At 40.4% G+C, this 23980-nt stretch overlaps 1 protein-coding gene across 1 annotated transcript; it reads right to left on the reverse strand.

Moving 5' to 3' along the window:
* Nucleotides 1-70: 70 nt before the first annotated feature.
* On the reverse strand, nucleotides 71-20620 carry F13B (coagulation factor XIII B chain). Its single transcript, XM_055418786.2, has 12 exons — nucleotides 20557-20620; nucleotides 17811-18011; nucleotides 15463-15648; nucleotides 13650-13826; nucleotides 13104-13280; nucleotides 7440-7619; nucleotides 7168-7353; nucleotides 6085-6267; nucleotides 4808-5008; nucleotides 3776-3958; nucleotides 1235-1448; nucleotides 71-104 (listed from the first exon to the last, which is right to left on the reverse strand). Exons 1-12 carry the CDS (start codon nucleotides 20618-20620, stop codon nucleotides 71-73), a joined length of 1986 nt encoding a protein of 661 aa, XP_055274761.2.
* Between the last annotated feature and the right edge of the window lie 3360 nt (nucleotides 20621-23980).

A 23980-nucleotide genomic window follows, 5' to 3' on the forward strand; every position in this document is an offset into this window, starting at 1 on the left:
TTCTAACAGTTATGCTTTATAAAAGACTTTATAGTGTGTCAAAATGCTGTTCATCTTATGCCATTCATTTTTATGTCCTTAAGGGTTCTTGATAAGACAACATCCTTGATAAGAATGAAAAAGAGAAAAGGGGGAGTGAGTTGAAATAAGCATCATTTATGGTCAAGTATTTATTACAGTCTTTACCGTTCACTATTTCATATAATTGGTCCTTGTTTTAATGAGGTACTGATAAAAGCAAGTAACCATCGTTGATAAATTATACCACCAATTTCTTTTTAAAAACTCAATGTTATTAACCACACTAACACCATTTTCTGCAATTTTTCCAAGTTGCATATTCTTTTTTGTCTTAGAAATGGGAACTGCGAGATATAATAAAATATTTAACTAGCACATAAATTTTCAACTCTGATTTTCATTGCAATAAAAAATAAAAAAGTTTTACACCTATGTGTCTTGTGAATGCTTCTTATGTAGTTCATATAGCTCATTATAATCACTAGAAGAGTAGCACATGTACTTTGCCATTAAGCAATTTAAAAATATTCTTAGTTGACTATAGAGTATAATTCCCATTTTACAATGTATCTTCAAAGGGGGCAAAATTCTGACCTAATAAAATTAATTCTATTACTTTGTTGCATTAACATTTTTTCTGAAAAAAAGAACGGGATTGTTTTCCATTGATCAAGTAGTAGAAAATATATTTTAAAATTGCTATGTAACAGCACGTCAGAAAAAACTTCCAAATCCTTATATAGAAATGTGTTCCTGAAAATAAGTGCCATAATCTCATCATTGTTAATAACATGCTCTTCCCTCAGTAGAAAGTTTGTCCAGCTGTGGTTCCCATCATTGTTGCTTATACATGCACTTCTATGGAAAATGGTAGAAAATGTGATTTCTCTTATCTCAGAACATATCGGTTAATTTTTCCACATTTAGATGTGACTCATATAAATTGATTTATTTATCCAATTGCCAAAGAGTCACAAATACCAAATAGAAAACAGAACTTTGATCTTAGACCACCCAGAAAGCTTGTTGAATTAGTTAATGCTTCTTGAAGTTAATTTGCTTTAAAAAAATAAACATGTTTCCCCTTCTGTAATGACCATAAAGTAGGAGTGTTGCAGAACCTAATATGTCTGAAATCTATAGCATAATGAATCTCATGAATAACAATCTGAACAGAAAAAAAAAATAGTTGGAGGCACAAGCTCCTTCTTACCTTTCTCTCTGAACACATCTTGGGTAATTTAACTGCCCTCTGTCACACTGAACTCGGGATTCAGATACAGGAACTGGAAGCCCAGCTATGTAAGCATCTCTCTTACAAAGAAACTCAACATACTCGCCATGGAAAATATATGGTCTATTGTCAAAATTCCATTTCAGGAGTAAATTATTATTTTCCAATGTATCAAAAGATAATGTGCAAGGCTCTGGGAAAAAAAAAAACACACTTATGTTGATCCTTTTCAGTATTAGCCATTGTATTGCTTCTTCATAATGATCTTAAAATTCCCAGGCATTAGAGCAGTAAGTTAGTTAGAACTAATACTCAAGTCAGAAAATACGTTCAAAGTTCACAGAAAGCAGTCTGTTATTTATCTCTGTTGCCTTGAATATGGAAAAAGGGTACATCCTACCAGTTACTGAGTTTTATGCCATTAAGTTTTTCAAAGACAGCAAAAAAAGATGTTTTTAGAAAATATTGATCAGTAGTAATAGTTAATGAAATAGATTTTTCCCTTTTTCTTCTTCAGAAAGTGCAAATAAAACATTCATGGGACAGACCATTGATTGCTGGACAGGTAGTATTTTATGGAAAGGTAGAAACAAGCTGGACTCTTGACACTGACTCAGTCCAAGAAAGTGGAAGAGAGGAAATAATAAAGACAAAAATACAGATTAATTAAACAGCAACATATGAAGTATCAAAAAATGAAGATATTGGCTCTTGAAAGAACTAATAAAATGTATAAACCTGTAGCAAGATATGTCAAGAAAGAGATAAATCTTCAAAGCAGTAATAACAGAAGACACATCACTAAAGCACCAAAAAGAGTGTAAAAGGATGTTATGAACATTATGTCAACACATTTGATAATTTGGGTATACTGGACAAATACAAACCACTTCCTACTGAAATTGAGAGACGAGATAATAACCTGGTATCTATTAAACAAACTGAAGCTGTCATTGAAATCTTTCCTCAAAAAAAAAAAAATCCTCAAGGCTCAGGTGATATCTCTGAAAAATTCTTAAAATTATTAAGAAAGAGTATCACTCCTAGACAAAATCCAGAGAATTGATAAGAGGGAGTACTTTTCAACTCATATGAGGTTAGCAGAAACTAACCCAGAAGGAAAATAACAAACCAATCTCTGACATGACAAAGATACATTAATCATAAATACAATATTAGCAAATAAAATTCAGTAGTATATAAAAAGCATAATTCATCACAATCATGTGAGATTTATTATATGCTTTAACCTCCAAAAAGAAGCAATGTAATTCCAGGGGGAAAACAGAGCAAAGATAATAATCATATGATTATTTCTACAGATACAGTTAAAATTAAACTCACTGAGGTTTTTTTAAACTCTTAACAAAATAGAAATAGGGGGCTTCTGTCTCTTTACTTTGATTTTTATAAGTATATGTAACACCATAGTTAAAGAATACTGGAAGATTTACTTATCAGATTGGAACACAAGGATACACACCACTTCTTCTATTCAGCCTTGTACAAAAGTCCAAGACAGTGAAACAAGAAAATAAATGAAAGTCAGATATAAACACAAATTTTTCTTTTTATTTAAAAATATGTTTTTTTATGACTCCTGAGAATCTTGGGAAATAGTGTACTTCTATAGGACGCCTTGCCAACGAGGCATGAACGTGTCCCATCTTCTAGACTGAGGAGGCCGTTCCTGTATTTGTTCCTGCTGCCCTCGTGTTTCCTAGCAGCACCGATAACACGATGACCGCGGTTAGTCTGGTTACACATACCGCATGGCTTATACACACTGTAGGTCCTACTAACCCTGTACCTCCTACTAACCCTGTACCTCCTACTAACCCTGTACCTGATGTATGGTTTGTACCTAAAAAGTACACGTTACAAAAAATAATAATAATACATGGAACTCAACAAATAAAATAAAAAGTACATGTTAAGAGGGTTGGACTCCCTCTTATTGATGATCTAGAGGATCACCTTGGGCTTCTCAGGTGGCACTAGCGGTAGAGAATCTGCCTGCCAATGCAGGAGATACAAGAGACACAGTTTCGATTCCTGGGTCGGGAAGACCCCCTGGAGTAGAAAATGGCAACCCGTTCTGGTATTCTTGCCTGGACAATCTCATGGACAGAGGGGCCTGCAGGGCTACAGTCCATGGGCTACAAAGAGTTGGACACGACTGAGCAAATAAGCACACACAATAACCAGATCTAGAGCAAAGAGTAGAAACCAGTAAATAAACAGGCACACTAATAAAATAAAACAAATGCAAACTTAAGTGTTATATTACTGTTCAGTTCAGTCGCTCAGTCGTGTCCAACTCTTTGTGACCCCATGGACTGCAGCACGCCAGGCCTTCCTGTCCATCACCAACTGCCAAAGTCTACCCAAACCCATGTCCATTGAGTCGGTGATGCCATCCAGCCATTGCATCCTATATTAGCGTTATATCAACTCAAAGAGAAAAGAAAGTGGAAAATCTGGCTCAGTTTGAACAGAGACACATGTAGCACTACCTACCCAAACACGAAGGTGGTGTAGTCCACACGCCCTCTAAACAATAAGACTCCCTAGACCCTTGAAGGAAATGGTGCTCGAAACAGACGTATTCCACTGAAGAACCGTTTTCATAGGTGTTGAGTGTTGAACTCTTAATAGCTCCATTTTTAATAGCCGGGGGAGACGCACACATTCTTTTAGATTCTGCAAAAATAATTGTTACAGTCCACAATGAATTGCCACAGTAGGTGGCCAGTGCTTTTATAACTGCTACAGAAATAAGATATTTCATGTCAAAGCATTTTAAAGACAACTCTCAAGTAAGTTTTAAATATCAAAAGCATTTTCTGCCATCACTTCATACATAAAATTTATGATTGCAATTAGAATCTCATAGCATTAAATACACATTTAAAACTATCCAAGTATTAACAATCATGATTTTACTTTTCCCCTTTCTGTCTTCCAAAAGTGAAAGTGTGTAAGATCTGTCTCGAAGCCATGTTTCTGAGTGCATTCTCTTCCTTTTTTCCTGATTGAAAGTGACAGTCCCCTGTCTAAGGAGTCCACAAATTCTCTCCCTCTACTTCAAGTTCCCTTCTGAGACAATGCTCTCCAGCTCACCCTGAGGTGAGCTTTACAAGCTTACTGATTGCCCACAAGGAAGTGATCCATCCTCTGAAAATCTGGTGACATTTGCAAAACCTCATTATTTCTCCTTTTATAAAATTGACTTATGAAGTTAAAAGATGTCCTCATCATCATCCTATTTAAAGGTATGTGCTAACTGGAAATTGATCGGCTCATTCCCAGTTTTATAGATTGGATGATGAGGGTGGTAGATAGCTTAGGGTCTTATCTTTTGAACCACACTGATCACCTGTGATACTGGTCACCTAAGAAATTGTCAGGAAGCACTGTTTGTTTTTTTTCTTGGCTGCAGCATGCAGAACTTTCCTGGACTAGGGATCAGAAACTGAGGCCCCTGCAGTGAAATTAACGGCGCCTTCACCACTGGACCATCAGGGAAGTCAGGAAGCACTGTTGTTTTACCTTTTCTAATACATGAAGGATATTTCACTTCTCCTCTATTACACGGCACAGATAATTCAGAGGGTGGGATTGATGGAGACAACTCATATCCCTGCTTACATACAAAATCTATTAAATCTCCATGTAAGATCTTTCCCTCATAATTCCACTTCATCTCCACGTTATTTCTGCGCATGTCACCCATGTTAACAGTACACGGCTCTGTAAAACAAAGACTGTTTTAAATTCTTTACTCATCTTACAAGTATGAGAGTGATACATTTTTACAATAAAATTATGATAGGCATCAAAAGCAGCACTTTTTATTTACCACTTTGTATTATTAAAGCTCTTCACACACACAATAAAGTATATATCGCATTACTATCAAGTGAATTTATATATTTCATACAACCTCTGTTAAACCATAAATTAAAACCACTTCATTTGAAATATTAAAAATATTGTTTAGGGCCAGCAACCACTTAGATTTGTCACGATTTCCTTTCTATAAAATAAAAACCTTCAAACAGAAAATGTACTTATTGGGTTATATTTGTGGGACACCTGTCACTCGATATTCATCAGCAAGTAAAACGAAGCTCCTTGACTTCATGGAGATTGCTTTCTAACTGGGAGAAATGCGATACGACGCACAATAAATGTACTTAAGTATGGATCTTCTTTGTCTATCGTTAAACGTCGTATATAAGTGAGGCAGCAGAATGAAGTGGGGGGGAGGGGCTGTCACAGAGCTAGGGGAGGGAGGCCATGCTTCTAGGCAAGGTGGAGGGACAGGCTTGCCTGTGCATGCGCGCTAAGTTGCTTCAGTCGTGTCTGACTCTGCGATCCCATGGACTGCAGCCCGCCAGGCTCCTCTGTCCATGGGATTCTCCAGACAAGGACACTGGGGTGGGTTGCCATTTCCTCCTCCAGGGGATCTTCCTGACCCAGGGATCGAACCCACATCTCTTATGACTCCTACATTGGCAGGCGGGTTCTTTACCTCTAGTGCCACCTGGGAAGCCCTGTGGTGACTGAAGTTACCAATATTATTTGGTACACTTAAAAGACGCCAAAAGAGAGGATCTTGACTGCTCTCATCATGACAATAGCCCCCTAAATTACTCGAGGTGAAGGGTATGTAAGCCAACTTTATCGTGGTGATAATGTCACAGTGTGTTTGAGTATAGAATCATCACACTGTACACCTTAAATCTATACAATGTTATATGTCAATTGCATCTCAATAAAGCAGGGGGAAATTTTGTTTTAACTCAATGTGTTCTCTGTCTTACCTAAGCAAACAGGTGGTGATGACCATCTTCCTTGGTCACAATGAGATACTTTTGCTCCTCTCAATAAGTAATATTCATTGCATCTATATTCCACAGAGGATCCTGTTGGGTAGCTTGCCAATAATTCACCAATAATAGCCCCGTTTATTACATCAGGTGGAGGATTACAATTCTCAGTATTTTCTAAGAAGAGAGGTTATTTTTAGATCAACATGAACTTATGACAACATAATGACATAATACAGTTGCCCAGACAATAGTACTTTAATATTTGTACTATGTAATTTAGGACAATTGATTTCTAAGTTCATCACAAATTAAAGAAACATTATTCAGCTACGTATTATTAAAATTTACTAAGCAAAACAATACGGCAAATGTTTTGCTGAAGAACAAGTATGGGTTTCTTTTACTTTTCTGGCTTACAAAGGAATCATGCTATAGATATTCTTAAGATGTGTGGAAAGGTAAAGAGTGTTCTTTAATCTAAAGATTATGGTCCGTTCTAAAGCTGTCCTTTGTCATTATCCTGTTTTATTTTTTCCGTCTCCTCCCTCTTCATCTCAGATCCCAGTCAACCCATGGATGAAAAGTTCCATTTTTCTGTCTGTGAGAGTCTTGCTGTTACTCTGCTAATTTCTCTATCCTCCTCCCTCAGTAGCTTTTCTCTTCTGCAATAGTTATCCTTGGTAAACATGTAGAGGTCTCTCCAGGACCTGGCCAAAAAATGAGGATGACAGGAAGGGTGGCATCCCAGAGTAGTAACCTGGTCGCATCCTTGAGTTAAATGAAAGGCCAGGTATATGGCTCAGAGGATGGGGGAGTCAGAATGGACAGATGCAAAAATATTAGAATCAGAACATTCAAAAATTGTTTGTTTTCCTATTCTTTCTACAGGATTAAAAATATGAATCTACAGAGCGCTCCATATGCTCCGGAAAAATGGCAGAGTAGGTGCTGTATCTGTGCGTTTCAAACTCTTCTAAGCAACGGACTATTGCTGTAAGCGTGTGGATTAAACAAAGAGAAAGAAACATTCTACACGCTAGGCTTAGCTCTGGATGTGGCACGCCGCACACGCACCGACACACTCAGGCGGGAGGGTCCATCTCCCGCGGGTGCATGTTACTTCTCCTGGTCCACGGAGCTGGAAGCCCCTGTCACACACGTACGTCACCTTATCCCCGCTGTGATAAAGCCCGGAGGACGGCTGTGCTGCGCCGTTCCCCACCGCGGGCGGGGCCTCACAGGTCGTCCTCTGCTTGTCCTCTGCAAAGGGACAATTGAGAGGAAGAGACCATTTAGCTCCAACGCAGGTTTCTCGACAGGGAAAGCTCATTCGAGAGGCTACTGACCAACGCATCTGGGAGGCTCCGTCCACTTCCCGTTTTCACAGCGGATCTCCTCCGCTCCCTGCAGGGCGAAGTCAAGTGCACATTCTACACGGACTGTTTCTCCGTGCCGGTAGGAGGCTGCGAACGTTTGCAGGTTGGAGTTCAGAGGCAGAGGGGGAGGAGGACACCGATTTCTTCTTCCTTATGGAAAAACATCAGGATGTTTAGTCGTATAGTCGCCAGAAATAATAGTTAAGATCTCACAAGCGCATTGGCTCTGCCAAGGACCCTAAGAAGTCTGGCAGGCAGACTGGGGTCACCCCTTGGATCCCCACATCCTGACAGTCACTTCCTCGAGTCACGCCCTCCCCAGAAGCAGGAACTGGGACCTGCTTCCAACCGATGGACACAGGGGAGATGACGTGATGATGTGACTGTGTTTAACGCAGCCACGAGGATGGAGGTGTGATCACGCACACATGCTCAGGCAACACTTTACGGCAAGGCCCTTCGTCCGGAGAGACTCAGTCCCCTTACTGATCTGGAGGAGAAACGGCCTTGTCTGTGAGCTTCCAACGAGCAAGAAGGCCCACAGGGCAGGGGGCACAGCGCTGCCTCCAGCGGGCAGCCAGCAGGCACTAAGAGCCTCGGCTCAGTAGCCGCCAAGCTCCGAAACCTGCCACAAATCACAGAACGCTTCAGTGCAAGGTTCTTCCCCTGGTCAGCCTCAGATGACACTGCGGCTTGCCTGTTGCTTCATCGGACACGGACCCACACTTCTGTGTGGTTTTAAGCTGTTACTCAGTTGCTTAATCATGTCTGACTCTTTGGGACCCCATGGACTGTGGCCCATCAGGCTCCTCTGTCCTTGGGATTTCCCAGGCAAGAATACTGGAGTGGGTTGCCATTTCCATCTCCAGGGTTTAAGCTGTTAAGTTCATGCAATAGAATACAAAAAAAAAGAGCCAGAATTTTACATTCATTATCTCCTTTAATCTTAAAATAATTTTGTTAAGTAGGGACTATTTCATCTCCCATATTATAGACAGAGGAGCTAAAACTTAAGAAGTAAGCAAATTATTAATAAGTGGTGGATCTTGGCATTCTTGAACCTGTGTCTATATGAATTAAAATCTCCTCCTCTTAACTATTCTAAAATACTGACAATATTCATTTGCTATGACTACCGGGACAAATTACCACAATGGAGTGACTTGACATACCACACGTTTATTCTCTTACAGTTCTGGAAACCCAAGTCCAGAACTGGCTTTACTGGGCTGGGATCTGGGTGTCAGGAGAGCTGCGTTTTTCCAGAGGCCTTAGGAAAGAAATGGCTTGTCTGCCTCTGCAGCTCCTGGAGGCTGCCAGCTTGCCTCGGCTCGTGACTCCTTCCGTTTCCACTCCAACCTTTGCTTCCTGTCACCTCTATGCTTGATCCTCTGTCATCAAATCTCACTCTTCCTCTTATAGCGGTTGCGATTACATTTAAAGCCCGCATGGATAATCCCAGATATTATCACCATCTCAAGATCCCTAACTCCATAACATCTGCAAAGTCCCCATTGTTCCATAAGGGGACACATTCACAGGTTCCAGGGAATAGGATATGAGTATCTTTGGGGGATGGGAGAGGCAGGGAGGCATTATTCAGATTACGACACTGCCCATCTTACATCTAAGGACTTTTCACTAGAGAAAAGTAACACGGACGCTGGCATCTGACTAATTTTCGGTGCGGGGAGAGGATAGTGGAATAAGTGATAAGTAGGTAGGCTTGCCATTTAGTTTTTTAAATATTTATTTATTTTGCCTGCATTGGGTCTTAGCTGCAGCAGGCAGGATCTTTTCATTGTCGTGGCTCTTGGGCTCTTCCACGGGGCACCTGGACTTCTGTCTAACTGTGCAATGTTGGCTTAGTTGCCCCAGAGCATGTGGGATCTTAGTTCTGAGATCAGGGACTGAACTCACATCCCCTGCATTGGAAGGCAGATTCTTAACCACTGGACCACCAGGGAAGACCCTGCCATTCAGTTCAGAAGTAATACGCTACAGGAAACTTGCCAACAGTCTTTCTCTCCACTGTTAGACCGGGGCTGTCAGGCACCACTGCAAAACTTTAGAAAGAATGTTTTTAATAAAAGAAATTAAAATCATTGTTCAGTGTAATTAGAGAACGCTGGCCGTTTGGAGCGATCCCACTACACAACCTCTGGTCACTCAGTTTTCATTCTTCCCAGCAACTGTTTCAAATCGTCACTACTCTCTTCCAAGCTTTCCTTTCCTGCTTTTCTCCTACCTGTTTGTAATGACTGCATTTTCTACATTACAGAGAAAACAGAGGCTATCAAGCCCTTTATATCTCCCCATCCTTCCCAATCCTCCAACTTCTACCTATATTTTAAGGCCCAGGTCACACATTATCCATCACCTCTGTAAATGTGGTCCCCCACCATCAGTCAGAACCTTCAGTGCTTGTCGGAACACCTTATACCCGACTTTATGACACCATTTCCCACATTGTATCAATTACTCTCTTCTATCTGTTTCTTCTGCTAGACCAGAACTTTCTTCATGGAACCCTGCAGTGTGATTACATGACTATCGAATTGCTGTAATCCAAGACTATGCCCCAACCAGTAATGCTGAAGAAGCCGAAGTTGAACGGTTCTATGAAGACATACAAGACCTTTTAGAACTAACACCCAAAGAAGATGTCCTTTTCATTATAGGGGACTGGAATGCAAAAGTAGGAAGTCAAGAAACACCTGGAGTAACAGGCAAATTTGGCCTTGGAGCACAGAATGAAGCAGGGCAAAGGCTAATAGAGTTTTGTCAAGAGAACGCACTGGTCATAGCAAACACCCTCTTCCAACAACACAAGAGAAGACTCTACACATGGACATCACCAGATGGTCAACAGCGAAATCAGATTGATTATATTCTTTGCAGCCAAAGATGGAGAAGCTGTATACAGTTAGCAAAAAGAAGACCAGGAGCTGACTGTGGCTCAGATCATGAACTCCTTATTGCCAAATTCAGACTGGAAAACCACTAGACCATTCAGATATGACCTAAATCTAATCCGTTATGATTATACAATGAAAGTGAGAAATAGATTTATGGGACTAGATCTGATAGATAGAGTGCCTGATGAACTCTGGACGGAGGTTCATGACATTGTACAGGAGACAGGGACCAAGACCATCCCCATGGAAAAGAAATGCAAAAGAGCGAAATGGCTGTCTGAGGAGGCCTTACAAATAGCTGTGAAAAGAAGAGAAGTGAAAAGCAAAGGAGAAAAGGAAAGATATAAGCATCTGAATGCAGAGTTCCAAAGAATAACAAGGAGAGATAAGAAACCCTTCCTCAGCGATCAATGCAAAGAAATAGAGGAAAACAACAGAACAGGAAAAACAAGAGATCTCTTCAAGAAAATTAGAGCTATCAAGGGAACATTTCATGCAAAGATGGGCTCGATAAAGGACAGAAATGGTATGGACTTAACAGAAGCAGAAGATATTAAGAAGAGGTGGCAAGAATACATAGAAGAACTGTACAAAAAAGATCTTCATGACCAAGATAATCACAATGGATTGATCACTCACCTGGAGCCAGACATCTTGGAATGTGAAGTCAAGTGGGCCTTAGAGAGCATCACTACGAACAAAGCTAGTGGAGGTGATGGAATTCCAGTTGAGCTATTTCAAATCCTGAAAGATGATGCTGTGAAAGTGCTGCACTCAATATGCCAGAAAATTTGGAAAACTCAGCAGTGGCCACAGGACTGGAAAAAGTCAGTCTTCATTCCAATCCCAAAGAAAGGCAATGCCAAAGAATGCTCGAACTACGGCACAATTGCACTCATCTCACACACTAGTAAAGTCATGCTCAAAATTCTCCAAGCCAGGCTTCAGCAATATATGAACCGTGAACTTCCAGATGTTCAAGCAGGTTTTAGAAGAGGCAGAGGAACCAGAGATCAAATTGCCAACATCCGCTGGATCATGGAGAAACCAAGAGAGTTCCAGAAAAACATCTATTTCTGCTTCATTGACTATGCCAAAGCCTTTGACTGTGTGGATCACAATAAACTGTGGAAAATTCTGAAAGAGATGGGAATCCCAGACCACCTGACCTGCCTCTTAAGAAACCTGTATGCAGGTCAGGAAGCAATAGTTCAAACTGGACATGGAACAACAGACTGGTTCCAAATAGGAAAAGGAGTGCCTCAAGGTTGTATATTGTCACCCTGTTTATTTAACTTATATGCAGAGTACATCATGAGGAACGCTGGGCTGGAAGAAGCACAAGCTGGAATCAAGATTGCCAGGAGAAATATCAATAACCTCAGACATGCAGGTGACACCACCCTTATGGCAGAAAGTGAAGAAAAGCTAAAGAACCTCTTGATGAAAGTGAAAGAGGAGAGTGAAAAGGTTGGCTTGAAGCTCAACATTCAGAAAACAAAGATCATGGCATCTGGTCCCATCACTTCATGGGAAATAGATGGGGAAACAGTGGAAACAGAGTCAGACTTTATTTTTTTGGGCTCCAAAATCCTGTGGATGCTGATTGCAGCCATGAAATTAAAAGACGCTTGCTCCTTGGAAGGAAAGTTATGACCAACCTAGATAGCATATTAAAAAGCAGAGACATTACTTTGCCAACAAAGGTCCGTCTACTCAAGGCTATGGTTTTTCCCGTGGTCATGTATGGATGTGAGAGTTGGACTGTGAAGAAAGCTGATTGCTGAAGAACTGATGCTTTTGAACTGTGGTGTTGGAGAAGACTCTTGAGAGTCCCTTGTACTGCAAGGAGATCCAACCAGTCCATTCTAGAGGAGATCAATCCTGGGTGTTCATTGGAAGTACTGATGCTAAAGCTGAAGCTCCAATATTTTGGCCACTTCATGCAAAGAGTTGACTCACTGGAAAAGACTCTGATGCTGGGAGATTTTGTGGGCGGGAGGAGAAGGGGATGACAAAGAATGAGATAGCTGGATGGCATCACCGACTCGATGGACATGAGTTTGAGTGAACTCTGGGAGTTGGTGATGGACAGGGAGGCCTGGCGTGCTGTGATTCATGGGGTTGCAAAGAGTCGGACACGACTGAGCGACTGAACTGAACTGAACTGAACAGGTAACCATCCCACCTCCCTTAACACAGTCAGTGACACAAATGAAACCGCAGATGTCCCATTTGAGGGCAGCTCTTACAGGATGACTTCAGATTTCTTTTTCACTCTTGGTAACTTTGTGCTCCTTTTTCTGCACTTTTCCCCACTGTTTTGAAGTCTGTGTTTTCACATCAGGGAATATATGGCCCAGTGATAAGAAAGTACCTTTACAAGGCTGCCACCTGGCACAATTGATCTAGTTAATTCCCAATAAGAAGAACAATTCATTACAATAAAAGATTTACAATTTATTACAGATTTTTAACAATATATTTAAAAGCTATATCCACTCTATAGACTAACATAAAAATTAAGCATATTAATTAAATACTCAGATTAAATGTATTAAAGATTGCTGAAAATAGCAGTAATTTAAAAGACAATATTTATTTTTAAAAATAGGAATTGAAAGAATGCTTACATATCATCAGAGACATTTTTTTATAGAAATTAAAGCCGATTCAGACATAATATTTTATTTGTGAATGAAATTTTAAAAGTTACCTTCACAGACAGGAGATTCTGGGTACCAACCAAAGTTATAGCACTGAATTAAGTCAGAGCCACTTAGATAATAATTTTTATGACAGAAAAACTGAACTACATCTCCTTCTTCATAGATTTGCTTTACAGGATGAAAATAACCATTTTCTATTACTCTTAAAGAAGAGCATTTTAATTCTAAAAATGAAAGAACAAATAAAAAACAAAGACGTGTTATTTTTCCTGCTAGAACAAAATCTACTTACTACTTACATGCCATATCTGAATTCGAATTCAGAAAATTTGCTATTATCCACAGCAAAGTTTGTCAATTTATATGTTTATTAGATATCAATAAACTCATTTTAAATATCTGAGCTAAAAGGATTCTTTCTTCTTTGAGAGCTTGAAATGAGGAAAGCCTACTGTCAACATAATTAAAATCAGCTTTTTTGCAAAAAAAGCAAAATTATGGAAAAAGGAACATAATTAGCCTAGCAACTTGCTCCCATTTCTGGGAGGGACTTTTTCAGAGTGAAAGCAGTTGTCTTCAAAGGGAAAACGTACTGGTACATTGTGGGGTGAGGGCCCATCCGTACGGGTGACACTCCACCTCCTCTGTCTTCTTCCCAGAAGCTGTGTGGTACCCAGAGGCACACTCGTACTGTACTTTGTCTTTCACTTTGAATGTTATCTGTGTTGTGGAATAATTTCCATGATGCAATTCAGGGGCCAAACAAGTTTCTAAAAAAAAAATTAAAGTCATTTGTTTTATGGACTTCATCCCTGAATCTAGAATATGAAAAGGAAATCTCAAAAAGTATTTTCAGCTTTTATTTACTTTGAATCTTAACAAACATATGACATAATCAACTCTCAGCAAAACCGAAAAATAATCACAGTTTGCCTTTGTCTCGAGTCCCTTTTTTCATGCACGCTGCGTCCTAAACCTACCTGTCTTCCATCCTTCAAATTCTACTCTGGAGGATTTGGCCAAAGGCCACAATTCAACAGAAAGCTTGTGCATTAACAAGTTTTTGATGATGTCCCATCTGTGGGTTTGTACAATTTAAATAGCTAACACCACACTAACTACGTGTATATAGATACATAGATGCATACATAAGTTCAGTCCAGTTCAGTCACTCAGTCGTGTCTGACTCTTTGCAACCCCATGGACTGCAGCACCCCAGGCATCCCTGTCCATCACCAACTCCAAGAGGTTACTCAAACTCATATCCTTTGAGTCGATGATGCCATCCAACCATGTCATCCTCTGTCGTCCCCTTCTCCTCCCACCTTCAATCTTTCCCAGCATCAAGGTCTTTTCTAATGAGTCAGTTCTTCACATCAGGTGGTCAAAGTATTGGAGTTTCAGCTTCAGCATCAGTCCTTCCAATGAATATTCAGGACGGATTTTCTTTAGAATCTACTGGCTGGATCTCCTTGCAGTCCAAGGGACTCTCAAGAGTCTTCTCCAACACCATAGTTCAAAAGCATCAATTCTTTGGTGATCAGCTTTCTTTATAGTCCAACTGTCACATCCATACATGACCACTGGAAAAACCATAGCTTTGATTAGATGGACCTTTGTTGGCAAAGTGATGTCTCTGCTTTTTAATATGCTGTCTAGGTTGGTCATAGCTTTTCTTCCAAGGAGTAAGCGTCTTTTAATTTCATGACTTGCAGTCACCATCTGCAGTGATTTTGGAGCCAAAAAAATAAAGTCTGTCACTGTTTCCATTGTTTCCCCATCTATCTGCCTTGAAGTGATGGGACCAGATGCCATGATCTTAGTTTTCTGAATGCTGAGTTTTAAGCCAAACTTTTCACTCTCCTCTTTCACTTTCATCAAGAGGCTCTTTAGTTCTTCGCTTTCTGCCATAAGGGTGGTGTCATCTGTGTATCTGAGGTTATTGATATTCCTCCTGGCAATCTTGATTCCAGCTTCATACACACACACACACACACGCACACGTATATTCAAATGATTGCTTTAAGTTTATCTCATATTGGCTTGCAGAATAAAGTAATGTGCATTATTTCAAATTCTTATCTAATGAAGGAAATCATTTATATATGTTGCAAAAAGCAGATTTATTAAGGTTCTTTCCTTTTATCTTACATCAATTCTTTTTTTTTTTTTACTAGCAGAAAGTAGGAATTCCTGGAGTAGGTATGTTTTGGAAGATGGGATCCCTTGGATGAAGGAAACACCTAACATTTGAAGGAAACAACATAATAACTTCCTGTGTTGGTAGATATACTAAAAAATAAACTATATTTAAATAAAAATACCTGTCAATATAAGAAAGCACTAAACTTACTAAACTCCGAAGCTCTTGTCTTCAGGTTTAGGAGATGATTCTTAAACACTTACCATGTTCTTTCCTACAGGTTGGCTGGGAAGACCACCCATCAGCAAGGCATTGAACCACTTCTTCATCCTGCCCTGCGATGGTTTTGTATCCTGACACGCAACGATAGCGCATGTTCTCTTGTATTTTGTAAGATAATTTTGAATCAAAGATGTAACCATTCTTCAAGTCAGGCTTAGGGCACTTTTCTGTGGGGAGAAAAATACTTCTTTACTAAATTGATGAAATTAAGCTTTATTTTTTTAAAAGTTGTAAAACTAACAATGCAAAAGTTTAATGTTGTTCTTGGAGTTTTAAAGAGAAAAATAATTCATTTTTGTGAATGTTAAATAAGGAATTCACAATTCCTTGATTTAATTTAATTTTGGAAGTATTTCTTTAAAAGCTGATTCAGTTTGATACTGAAATTCTTGGTATGCACTGACTTCGATTTTCACAGTCATCCCCACCCCTCCCTCATCTACTTCAGAAACTATATTCAGAGATCTGCTTCTAATTATCATTAATGGGAAATAAAAGGCTTTTCTTTTAGGTTTACTTCCTAATACTTTTGAGTCCACTGCATTTGAGAATTTTTAACATCATGTAGCTAAAGCACATGTACCTACTCTATGAATCCTTACATAATACTGCAGACAATCTATTGTGAAAATTGTGTTCATCTATTTTTTAGCCTCTGATTGCCGACGAGCACGGTAAGCCTCCTTATCAGTCTATGTAGACTGTGACTGAGTCACACGCTACTTCGAGTTCACAGAGCTCATCTTTAGTACATACCTGGGACAGTGATATGTTGAATAGGACACTCATCTTAGCATTGAATGCAGTTCAGTCAGTTTTTGAGCATGATTGATGGACCCTCATAATAAACCAGTTCAGAAAGGTGAAAGAGATCTGTCCAAGGTTAGTATTAGTTTAAATATGTCACACTTGCTGTGTGGAAGCACTCTATATGGATTATCTTGCTGAAGTTGCATGATTTCCATTCTGTAGATGAGAAAGTCCGGCCCAGAATGTTTAAGCCACTTTCTGGTGGTCGAGCCGGATCCACCAGAGCAGTCTGGCCGCAGAGGGTATGTCTCAACCCTGACCCTGACCCTGCAGTGTTGACCCTCTTCATCCTCTTCCAGCTCCTTCTTCACTGCTCTCACGACATCTCATCTCAGATATTTAACTTACTTTTATCCTCTAGTTATGAATGGGGTTCATTTATTGCATTTAATCTATGATCTGCGTCAACACGAAAAACTGTAAAGCTTAAATTGGTGGTCTGTCCACAAGTCATGAAATGGATAATTATCCCACATGGATATGCTTACTGGACATATCAACCACTGTAAATAAACATCGTACTTTCTTCTAAATGAAACTGACTCAGCCAAAGCCCCTTACTCTGCAAAACAGAGCTTGGGAACTGTATCAACAGAGAGAGGTCACCTGACCCCCTGGAAACCAGCTGACAGTCTCTAGTGTTTCTAGAGTAGCCTGACATGAAATATTGGGTTCTGCCAATCAGATTTCCTTTCCACGAGTTTGAACTCAAAAATTCAGAAAAACAGATTGTTCAACGGATATTATGGAAGGAGAAGTCATACAAAGGAGAGAGGAGTCTTTCAAATGATAAAATACTAGAGTAACAAGCTTATACTTCCTAAGGCCAGTGTCAGATATTTTTCTGGCTCCCGCAGAATTCTCTGTATAATGTCATTCCTCAAAGTAACTAGATGGTGTGTCTGTTCTTTGCCATGTGATGATAACAATTTCAATAATTGCCCTTATTCTCTTAAGAACAGATAAGGGGTTCCCTGGTGGCCTAGCTGTAAAGAATTCAGCTGCCAGTGAAAGAGACATGGATTTGATTGCTGATCCGGGAAGATCCCACACGCCGAGGAGCAACTGAGCCCACAAGCCACCACTTGAGCTTGTGGTCTAGAGCCCAGGACCCTCAACAGCTGAGCCCACGTGCCACGACTGCGGATGCCCATGTGTCTAGAGTCTGTGCTCTGAAACAAGGGAGGCCACTTCGATGAGAACCCCAAGCACCACATCTAGAGAGTAGCCCCTGCTCACGGCAGCTAGAGAAAGCCCACGCAGCAATGAAGACCCAGCACTGCCAAAAACAAGTACATAAATAAAACTGCTTTTAGAAAGATAAGGAAGATAACATCTTAATGAAAAACATGGTTTATAGAATTTCAGAATATGCTTTCATTTTGTAAAAAAGACCGAGAGCCGATAATTTTGTCCCTACCAACTGAAAGGTTCAGACACCAGCCCTCTGGGGCCCCTAGTTTTCCCAGCTAACCTGTTCGTGAGTTATCATATTAGAGTGGCCCCACCACCGACTTACTGAAGCACTGTGGTTCTGGGGACCAGCCTGCCGCCGTGCACGTGGTCCGTGCCTCGCGTTTTCCAGTTGCAGTTGTATAACCAGCCAAGCAGGAAAATGACAGATTTTGGTTTACGCTCATTGGAAAATAATAACTTTCAAAAGTATAGTAATACTGGGCAATCCTTCCATTCTCCACACTAGGAAAACCACAGGGCTTCTCTGAAATGAGTAAACAATAAGCTACATTTAAAACCATACAATTTGTGAGCAAGTGACAATGCATTTTAAAATTCAGAGTGTTTGCAGACACTTTTACTTTCTATTACATGACGTTTTAAGGTACTTTTGTGACAACACTTTTCAATCAGAATTAATCTGCTAGTAATCCCAACTCCCAATCATCAGAATTAGTCTGGGTAGGCCACTTCCTCAGACTAATTTTGTCTAAGCAGTTCTAATAGAAACAGAACACAGCTGACATTTTTTTGTGTGAAAGAGATTATAATCACACAATAATTACACAATTAGCTAAAATATTGCAATGTCTCATGGTATAGCAAATAGACAATTATATCAGCCATATTTTTCCTAGACAGAAAAATAAAAGGAAACTATTCATATAAAAATTATCTTATTGTAGAATTAAATGCATCAAATCAGATGAATTCGATTTCATAATTTTAATTGTAAAATCTTTTTTGGCAGAAAATTTGCAGTAAGCTATTCAACATTCAGAAAACTAAGATCATGGCATCTGGTCCCATCACTTCATGGGAAATAAATGGAGAAACAGTGTCAGACTTTATTTTTTGGGGGCTCCAAAATCACTGTGGATGCTGATTGCAGCCATGAAATTAAAAGACACTTGCTCCTTGGAAGGAAAGTTATGACCAATCTAGATAGCATATTAAAAAGCAGAGACATTACTTTGCCAACAAAGGTCCATCTAGTCAAGGCTTTGGTTTTTCCAGTGGTCATGTATGGATGTGAGAGTTGGACTGTGAAGAAAGCTGATCACCGGAGAACTGATGCTTTTGAACTGTGATGTTGGAGAAGACTCTTGAGAGTCCCTTGGACTGCAAGGAGATCCAACCAGTCCATTCTAAAGGAGATCAGTCCTGAATATTCATTGGAAGGACTGATGCTGAAGCTGAAACTCCAATACTTTGACCACCTGATGCGAAGAACTGACTCATTAGAAAAGACCTTGATGCCGAAAAGATTGAAGGCAGGAGGAGAAGGGGACGACAGAGGATGAGATGGTTGGATGGCATCACCAACTCAATGCACATGAGTTTGGGTGAACTCCAGGAGTTGGTGATGGACAGGGAGGCCTGGTGTGCTGTGATTCATGGGGTCGCAAAGAGTCGGACACGACTGAGCGACTGAACAGAACTGAACTGATTCAACTAAAAACAGTTATAGATAATCTGTAGGCTATTTTAGTCAACAAATTCCCTCTGGTGTTTTAAAATAGCATTGTGGCCGTGGTTTCCTGCTCTGTTTATTCCTCTTGCTGATACTCAGTGACCTGCCTGGTCTGTCATCCCTGCAGCCCGAGAACACCGTGAACTACTCCTAAAGGGCCCACACTTGTGCACTGCCTGCCTCACTCACGCTCACCTTGCGACATGGGGCAGTCTGGGCAGGAGGATTCCTAACAGGGAGTCCACAGGTACCGTTTTCTGGACAGTCCCGATTAAGCCCTGCTGTCCTACATGAGTATTACTAAACCCCACTTTCATTCTCAGAAGTGTCCTAGTTTACATATTCAATCCTATGGTCCTACTAACTATTTATACTAGCTAATGTGTCCAATCAAGGGCTTCCCAGGTGGTGCAGTGATTATAAAAAAGTCCACTTGCCAATGCAGGAGATGCAAGAGATGTGGGTTCAATCCCTGGGTCTGGAAGATCCCCTGGAGGAGGAAATGGCAACCCCCTCCAGTATCTTTCAACCAAAGAATAAATTAAGATAAAAATCCACGCATCAAGAATCAAAAATCTTGCTGATGATTTGTGGTTTGTTCTTTTTCAGATTTCCCACGTTAAGCTCTCACTGTGAGGACAGAGCGGAGAAGGCAATGGCACCCCACTCCAGTACTCTTGCCTGGAAAATCCCATGGATGGAGGAGCCTGGTGGGCTGCAGTCCATGGGGTCGCTAAGGGTCGGACATGGTTGGGCGACTTCACTTTCACTTTTCACTTTCATGCATTGGAGAAGGAAATGGCAACCCACTCCAGTGTTCTTGCCTGGAGAATCCCAGGGACGGGGGAACCTGGTGGGCTGCCATCTGTGGGGTCGCACAGAGTCGGACATGACTGAAGCGACTTGGCAGCAGCGGCAGAAGCAGTAAGGACAGAGAATTAAAATTATACAAGCTTAGCAGTGTTAGGAATGGATGCTAGTCTAAAACTAGAATTAAGGTTAACTTTACTTCAAATGGTGATACTTTTAGCCTAAAATATCCTTTAAGATATTTATATCCTGGTCTCTTATGCCCTCAAAACTAGAGATGCTAAAGATTTTCTTTTTTTTTTTTTTTGGTCTTGTTTTGGTTTTCTAAGTTATGTTATTTTAGGAATAGTTTAGTAGTTTTTCCCAAAGCAAAAAGTTTGTCTAAATATTATAACAAATTATAAGAATCTTTTTTATAAAACTGGTACATAAAAATGAAAGACTATATTCAAATTTCAAGAGAAATAATGTTAGAATTTCCTTTTATAATTTTTAGAGAATAAAGAATATTAAAAATTAGTTTTACCTTCTGCATGGAGTTCTCCTGAGATGATTAATATGATAATCAAAGCCAAGCCTTTTGACCTCATCTTCTGTGGTGTGTTTTATAAAGGTTTTAACCATTCAAGGGTACTTAGGGACTTCTCATTAAGTACACAATACTTCTCATGGAAAAAAAGTTAATTATTTACAACATCTGTCTAAGTTCTTTTGTAACAACCTTTATAATTGAATTAAAATAGCTTGGGATAATAGTAAAAATACCCAACCTTATTAATGGACAGTAGTTTTCATGCCACGGACCAATTAGAACATGATCACCAATAAGGGAAACAGTAAGAAAAGCAAAATAATTAACCCAGGCTGCACAAAAAGCAGGCAAAGTTTTCAACTTTAATTTCCCATTGTAAGTCCATGGAGTAAAGTCCACTGGTCGCCATTGATTTCTTCACCACCAGTGATCAATTGTTGGGTTGAATTTAGGTCTGTGAGTTAATGGGTATCCCTGATATGAAAATATCGTTGTCTAGACTGAGCTGCTAAAGGGAAAGTGGCCTTGTTTCGAGCAGCGATAGAATATTATTATTGCTCGTAAAGTCTCATGTTGAGAGAGTTTGTATCCTGTGGCCGGTGATGAGACAAGCAGTGTGCTGAATTATCATTTATGAGAAATGCTTTGAGAGTCCAGTGTATACCAGGACATACTTTAGTCTTGTGTTTGTAGTGTCAACTACAAATTGGCACTTGCCATGGGTATTTGCCCTCTACCTCCACAAGGATTAAATCCTGTGCTGCTGCAGGGGCTGACTTGCAACACCCCTGGGAGGGATCTCAGGGTGAAGAGCAGAAATGAGGCACTCTGTGGTCTGGGAAAACGGGCAGAACACGTCTTCAGATAGTTAGATATTTTCAGGAGCTGATTTTATGAGCCCAATTCTTATATCAGCTCATATCTAGGAGTACACTGAGATCCTTCATGGTAACATCTGCTCCTCGTGACTAGCAGAAACCTTCTGCAAAAAATATAGGTTTGATTGTATGTACTCTCCCTTCACCAAAAATCACACATATACTCACCTTCCTTGCTACCTGTTCGAGGCAGCTTCTCAGAACTCTCTGAGATGCTGTCTCCTGGGCTGTAGTCCTTGTTTTGCCCAAATAAAACTTAACTCACAACCCCCACATTGTGCACTTTTTAAAGTCAGTAATAACAGTAAAAAACAGATTCTCATGACTGCCCTCATGGAGTTTACATTCTAAAGGGCTGTAGTTTAAAGTACAAAATAATACTGTGAGGTCGGAAGTACTATTATTTCAATTTTGGAAATTTTAATTAAAATACAATAGGAAAGTGCATGAGCCATTAGTACACAGATCAATGGATTCTCACTAACTGAACATACATGTGAACTTGCACCCAGAACAAGAGACAGGTGACACCATCCCTCTGATTCCCTCCCACCCCAGGTTACTGGCAAGGTCCACTCCCAGGATAAACACAATTTTGACTTCTAACAGCAAAGGCTATGGTTTTTCCTGTGGTCATGTATGGATGTGAGAGTTGGACTGTGAAGAAAGCTGATCGCCCAAGAACTGATGCTTTTGAACTGTGGTGTTGGAGAAGACTCTTGAGAGTCCCTTGTACTGCAAGGAGATCCAACCAGTCCATTCTAAGGGAGATCAATCCTGGGTGTTCATTGGAAGGACTGATGCTAAAGCTGAAACTCCAATACTTTGGCCACCTCATGCGACGAGTTGACTCACTGGAAAAGACTCTGATGCTGGGAAAGTTTGGGGGCGGGAGGAGACAGGGACGACAGAGAATGAGATGGCTGGATGGCATCACTGACTCTGTGGACATGAGTTTGAGTGAACTCCGGGAGTTGGTGATGGACAAGGAGGCCTGGCGTGCTGTGATTCATGGGGTCGCGGAGTGTTGGACACGACTGAGTGACTGAACTGAACTGAACTGAACAGCATAGGTCAGTTTTGCCTGGTTTTATTTTGTGATGGCTGTTGTTCATGCATGCTCAGTCATGTCTGACTCTTTGCAACTCCATGGACTGTAGCCCGCCAGGTCCATCTGTCCATGGGATTTTCCAGGCAAGAATACTGGAAATGGGTTGCCATTTCCTACTGCAAGGAATCTTCCCAGCCCAAGGATAGAACCCTCATATCTTGTGTCTCCTGTGTTGAGCAGGCAGATTCTTAATCAATTGCACCACCTGAGAGGCCCTCAGTTTTGTTCAACATATATGATCCTAGAGTATTTTTTTAAGTATCTGGCTTCTTTCATTTAACACTCTGCTTGTGAGATTCACCCGGTCTGGGGCTGCAGTGAATAACTCCTTCCCTGAGTGGTTTTCCACTTTGCTAATGTGGCACAGGTTACTTACCCATTCTACTCTTCCTGTATATTTGAGTGACTTCCAATTAAGGTATAAAGATGGCCTCTGCTTATTTTGATTATTTTTTAATTTGAACAGTTGCAAACATAACCTCCTCCACTAGATTCTACCATCAACATTTTATTATACTTATAAAGTCATGTCTTTATTCACCTATCCACCTGTCCTTTTTTGACACATTGAAAAGTAAATGGTATTTGTGTGTACGCCTCTAAAAAATAAAGCAAATATATCATTCATTAACTCTACTCAGCATTTTTGCAGATCATTTTTTGACATGAAATTTACAAGAAATGTAGAAATTTTAGGTATATTCTGAGTCTTGGGCAAGGCAAATACTGTGTACCTCAAACCCTGAAATAAAGAGCATCTCGAAGGAGGTGGAGGATAGAGGTTGTTGACGAGCGAACATCTGCACGCCGACAACAAGGCTACGAAATCAGGGTGGAGTTTTACTTGAAAGCCCCTTGCATGTGAGGGAAGCAGATGGCTGCCGCCTGTCCAGTAGGTCATCGCCTATTTTAGGGCAGAGAGGACACACGTTGCATTGAGAGGGCTTGTAGGAAAGTGGCCATGGAACAGATATAGCCTCAGAGAAAGTAACAGTAGAAGGGAGACACTGAGTAACCTATATCGTTAGTAACATTGCTAACATAAATATGAAAGTCATTGGACTATTCCTTGAATGTACCTCAATAAAGATCAGTCACGACTACTGACAGCAGGAAGAGCCTGTTTCTAATACTCCTACAATGCTCAGCAGGCTGACGCTTAATGATGCTTTGGCAAAGGAAAGGCAAAGTTTAGATCAAATTTTGTTTTGTTCTCATTTAGGTGCGTGTGTGTGGGTGCTGAATGGCTTCAGTCATGTCTGACTCTTTGCAACCCCGTAGACTATAGAATCTGTCCAGGGGATTCTCCAGGCAAGAATACTGGAGTGCGTTGCCATTTCCTTCTCCAGGGGATCTTCCCCACCCAGGGATCTAACCTGTGTCACCTGCTTTGGCAGGCAGATTCTTTACCACTAGTTCAGTTCAGTTC

Source organism: Moschus berezovskii, chromosome 17, assembly GCF_049115385.1.
Source record: "Moschus berezovskii isolate FMDL1 chromosome 17, NW_MosBer_1.0, whole genome shotgun sequence".
Taxonomy (NCBI): Eukaryota; Metazoa; Chordata; class Mammalia; order Artiodactyla; family Moschidae; genus Moschus; species Moschus berezovskii.

What these genes read in the sequence shown, in the direction of transcription:
- F13B (XM_055418786.2), bottom strand. Translation starts at nt 20,620, where the DNA reads ATGAGGTCAAAAGGCTTGGCTTTGATTATCATATTAATCATCTCAGGA. An exon ending in AGGAGAACTCCATGCAGAAG is followed by an intron (nt 18,012 to 20,556) that starts GTAAAACTAATT and finishes TACTCATTTCAG; the next exon opens with AGAAGCCCTGTGGTTTTCCT. An exon ending in AGAATCTCCTGTCTGTGAAG is followed by an intron (nt 7,620 to 13,103) that starts GTAACTTTTAAA and finishes TTTTTCCATAAG; the next exon opens with GAAGAAGAAATCGGTGTCCT.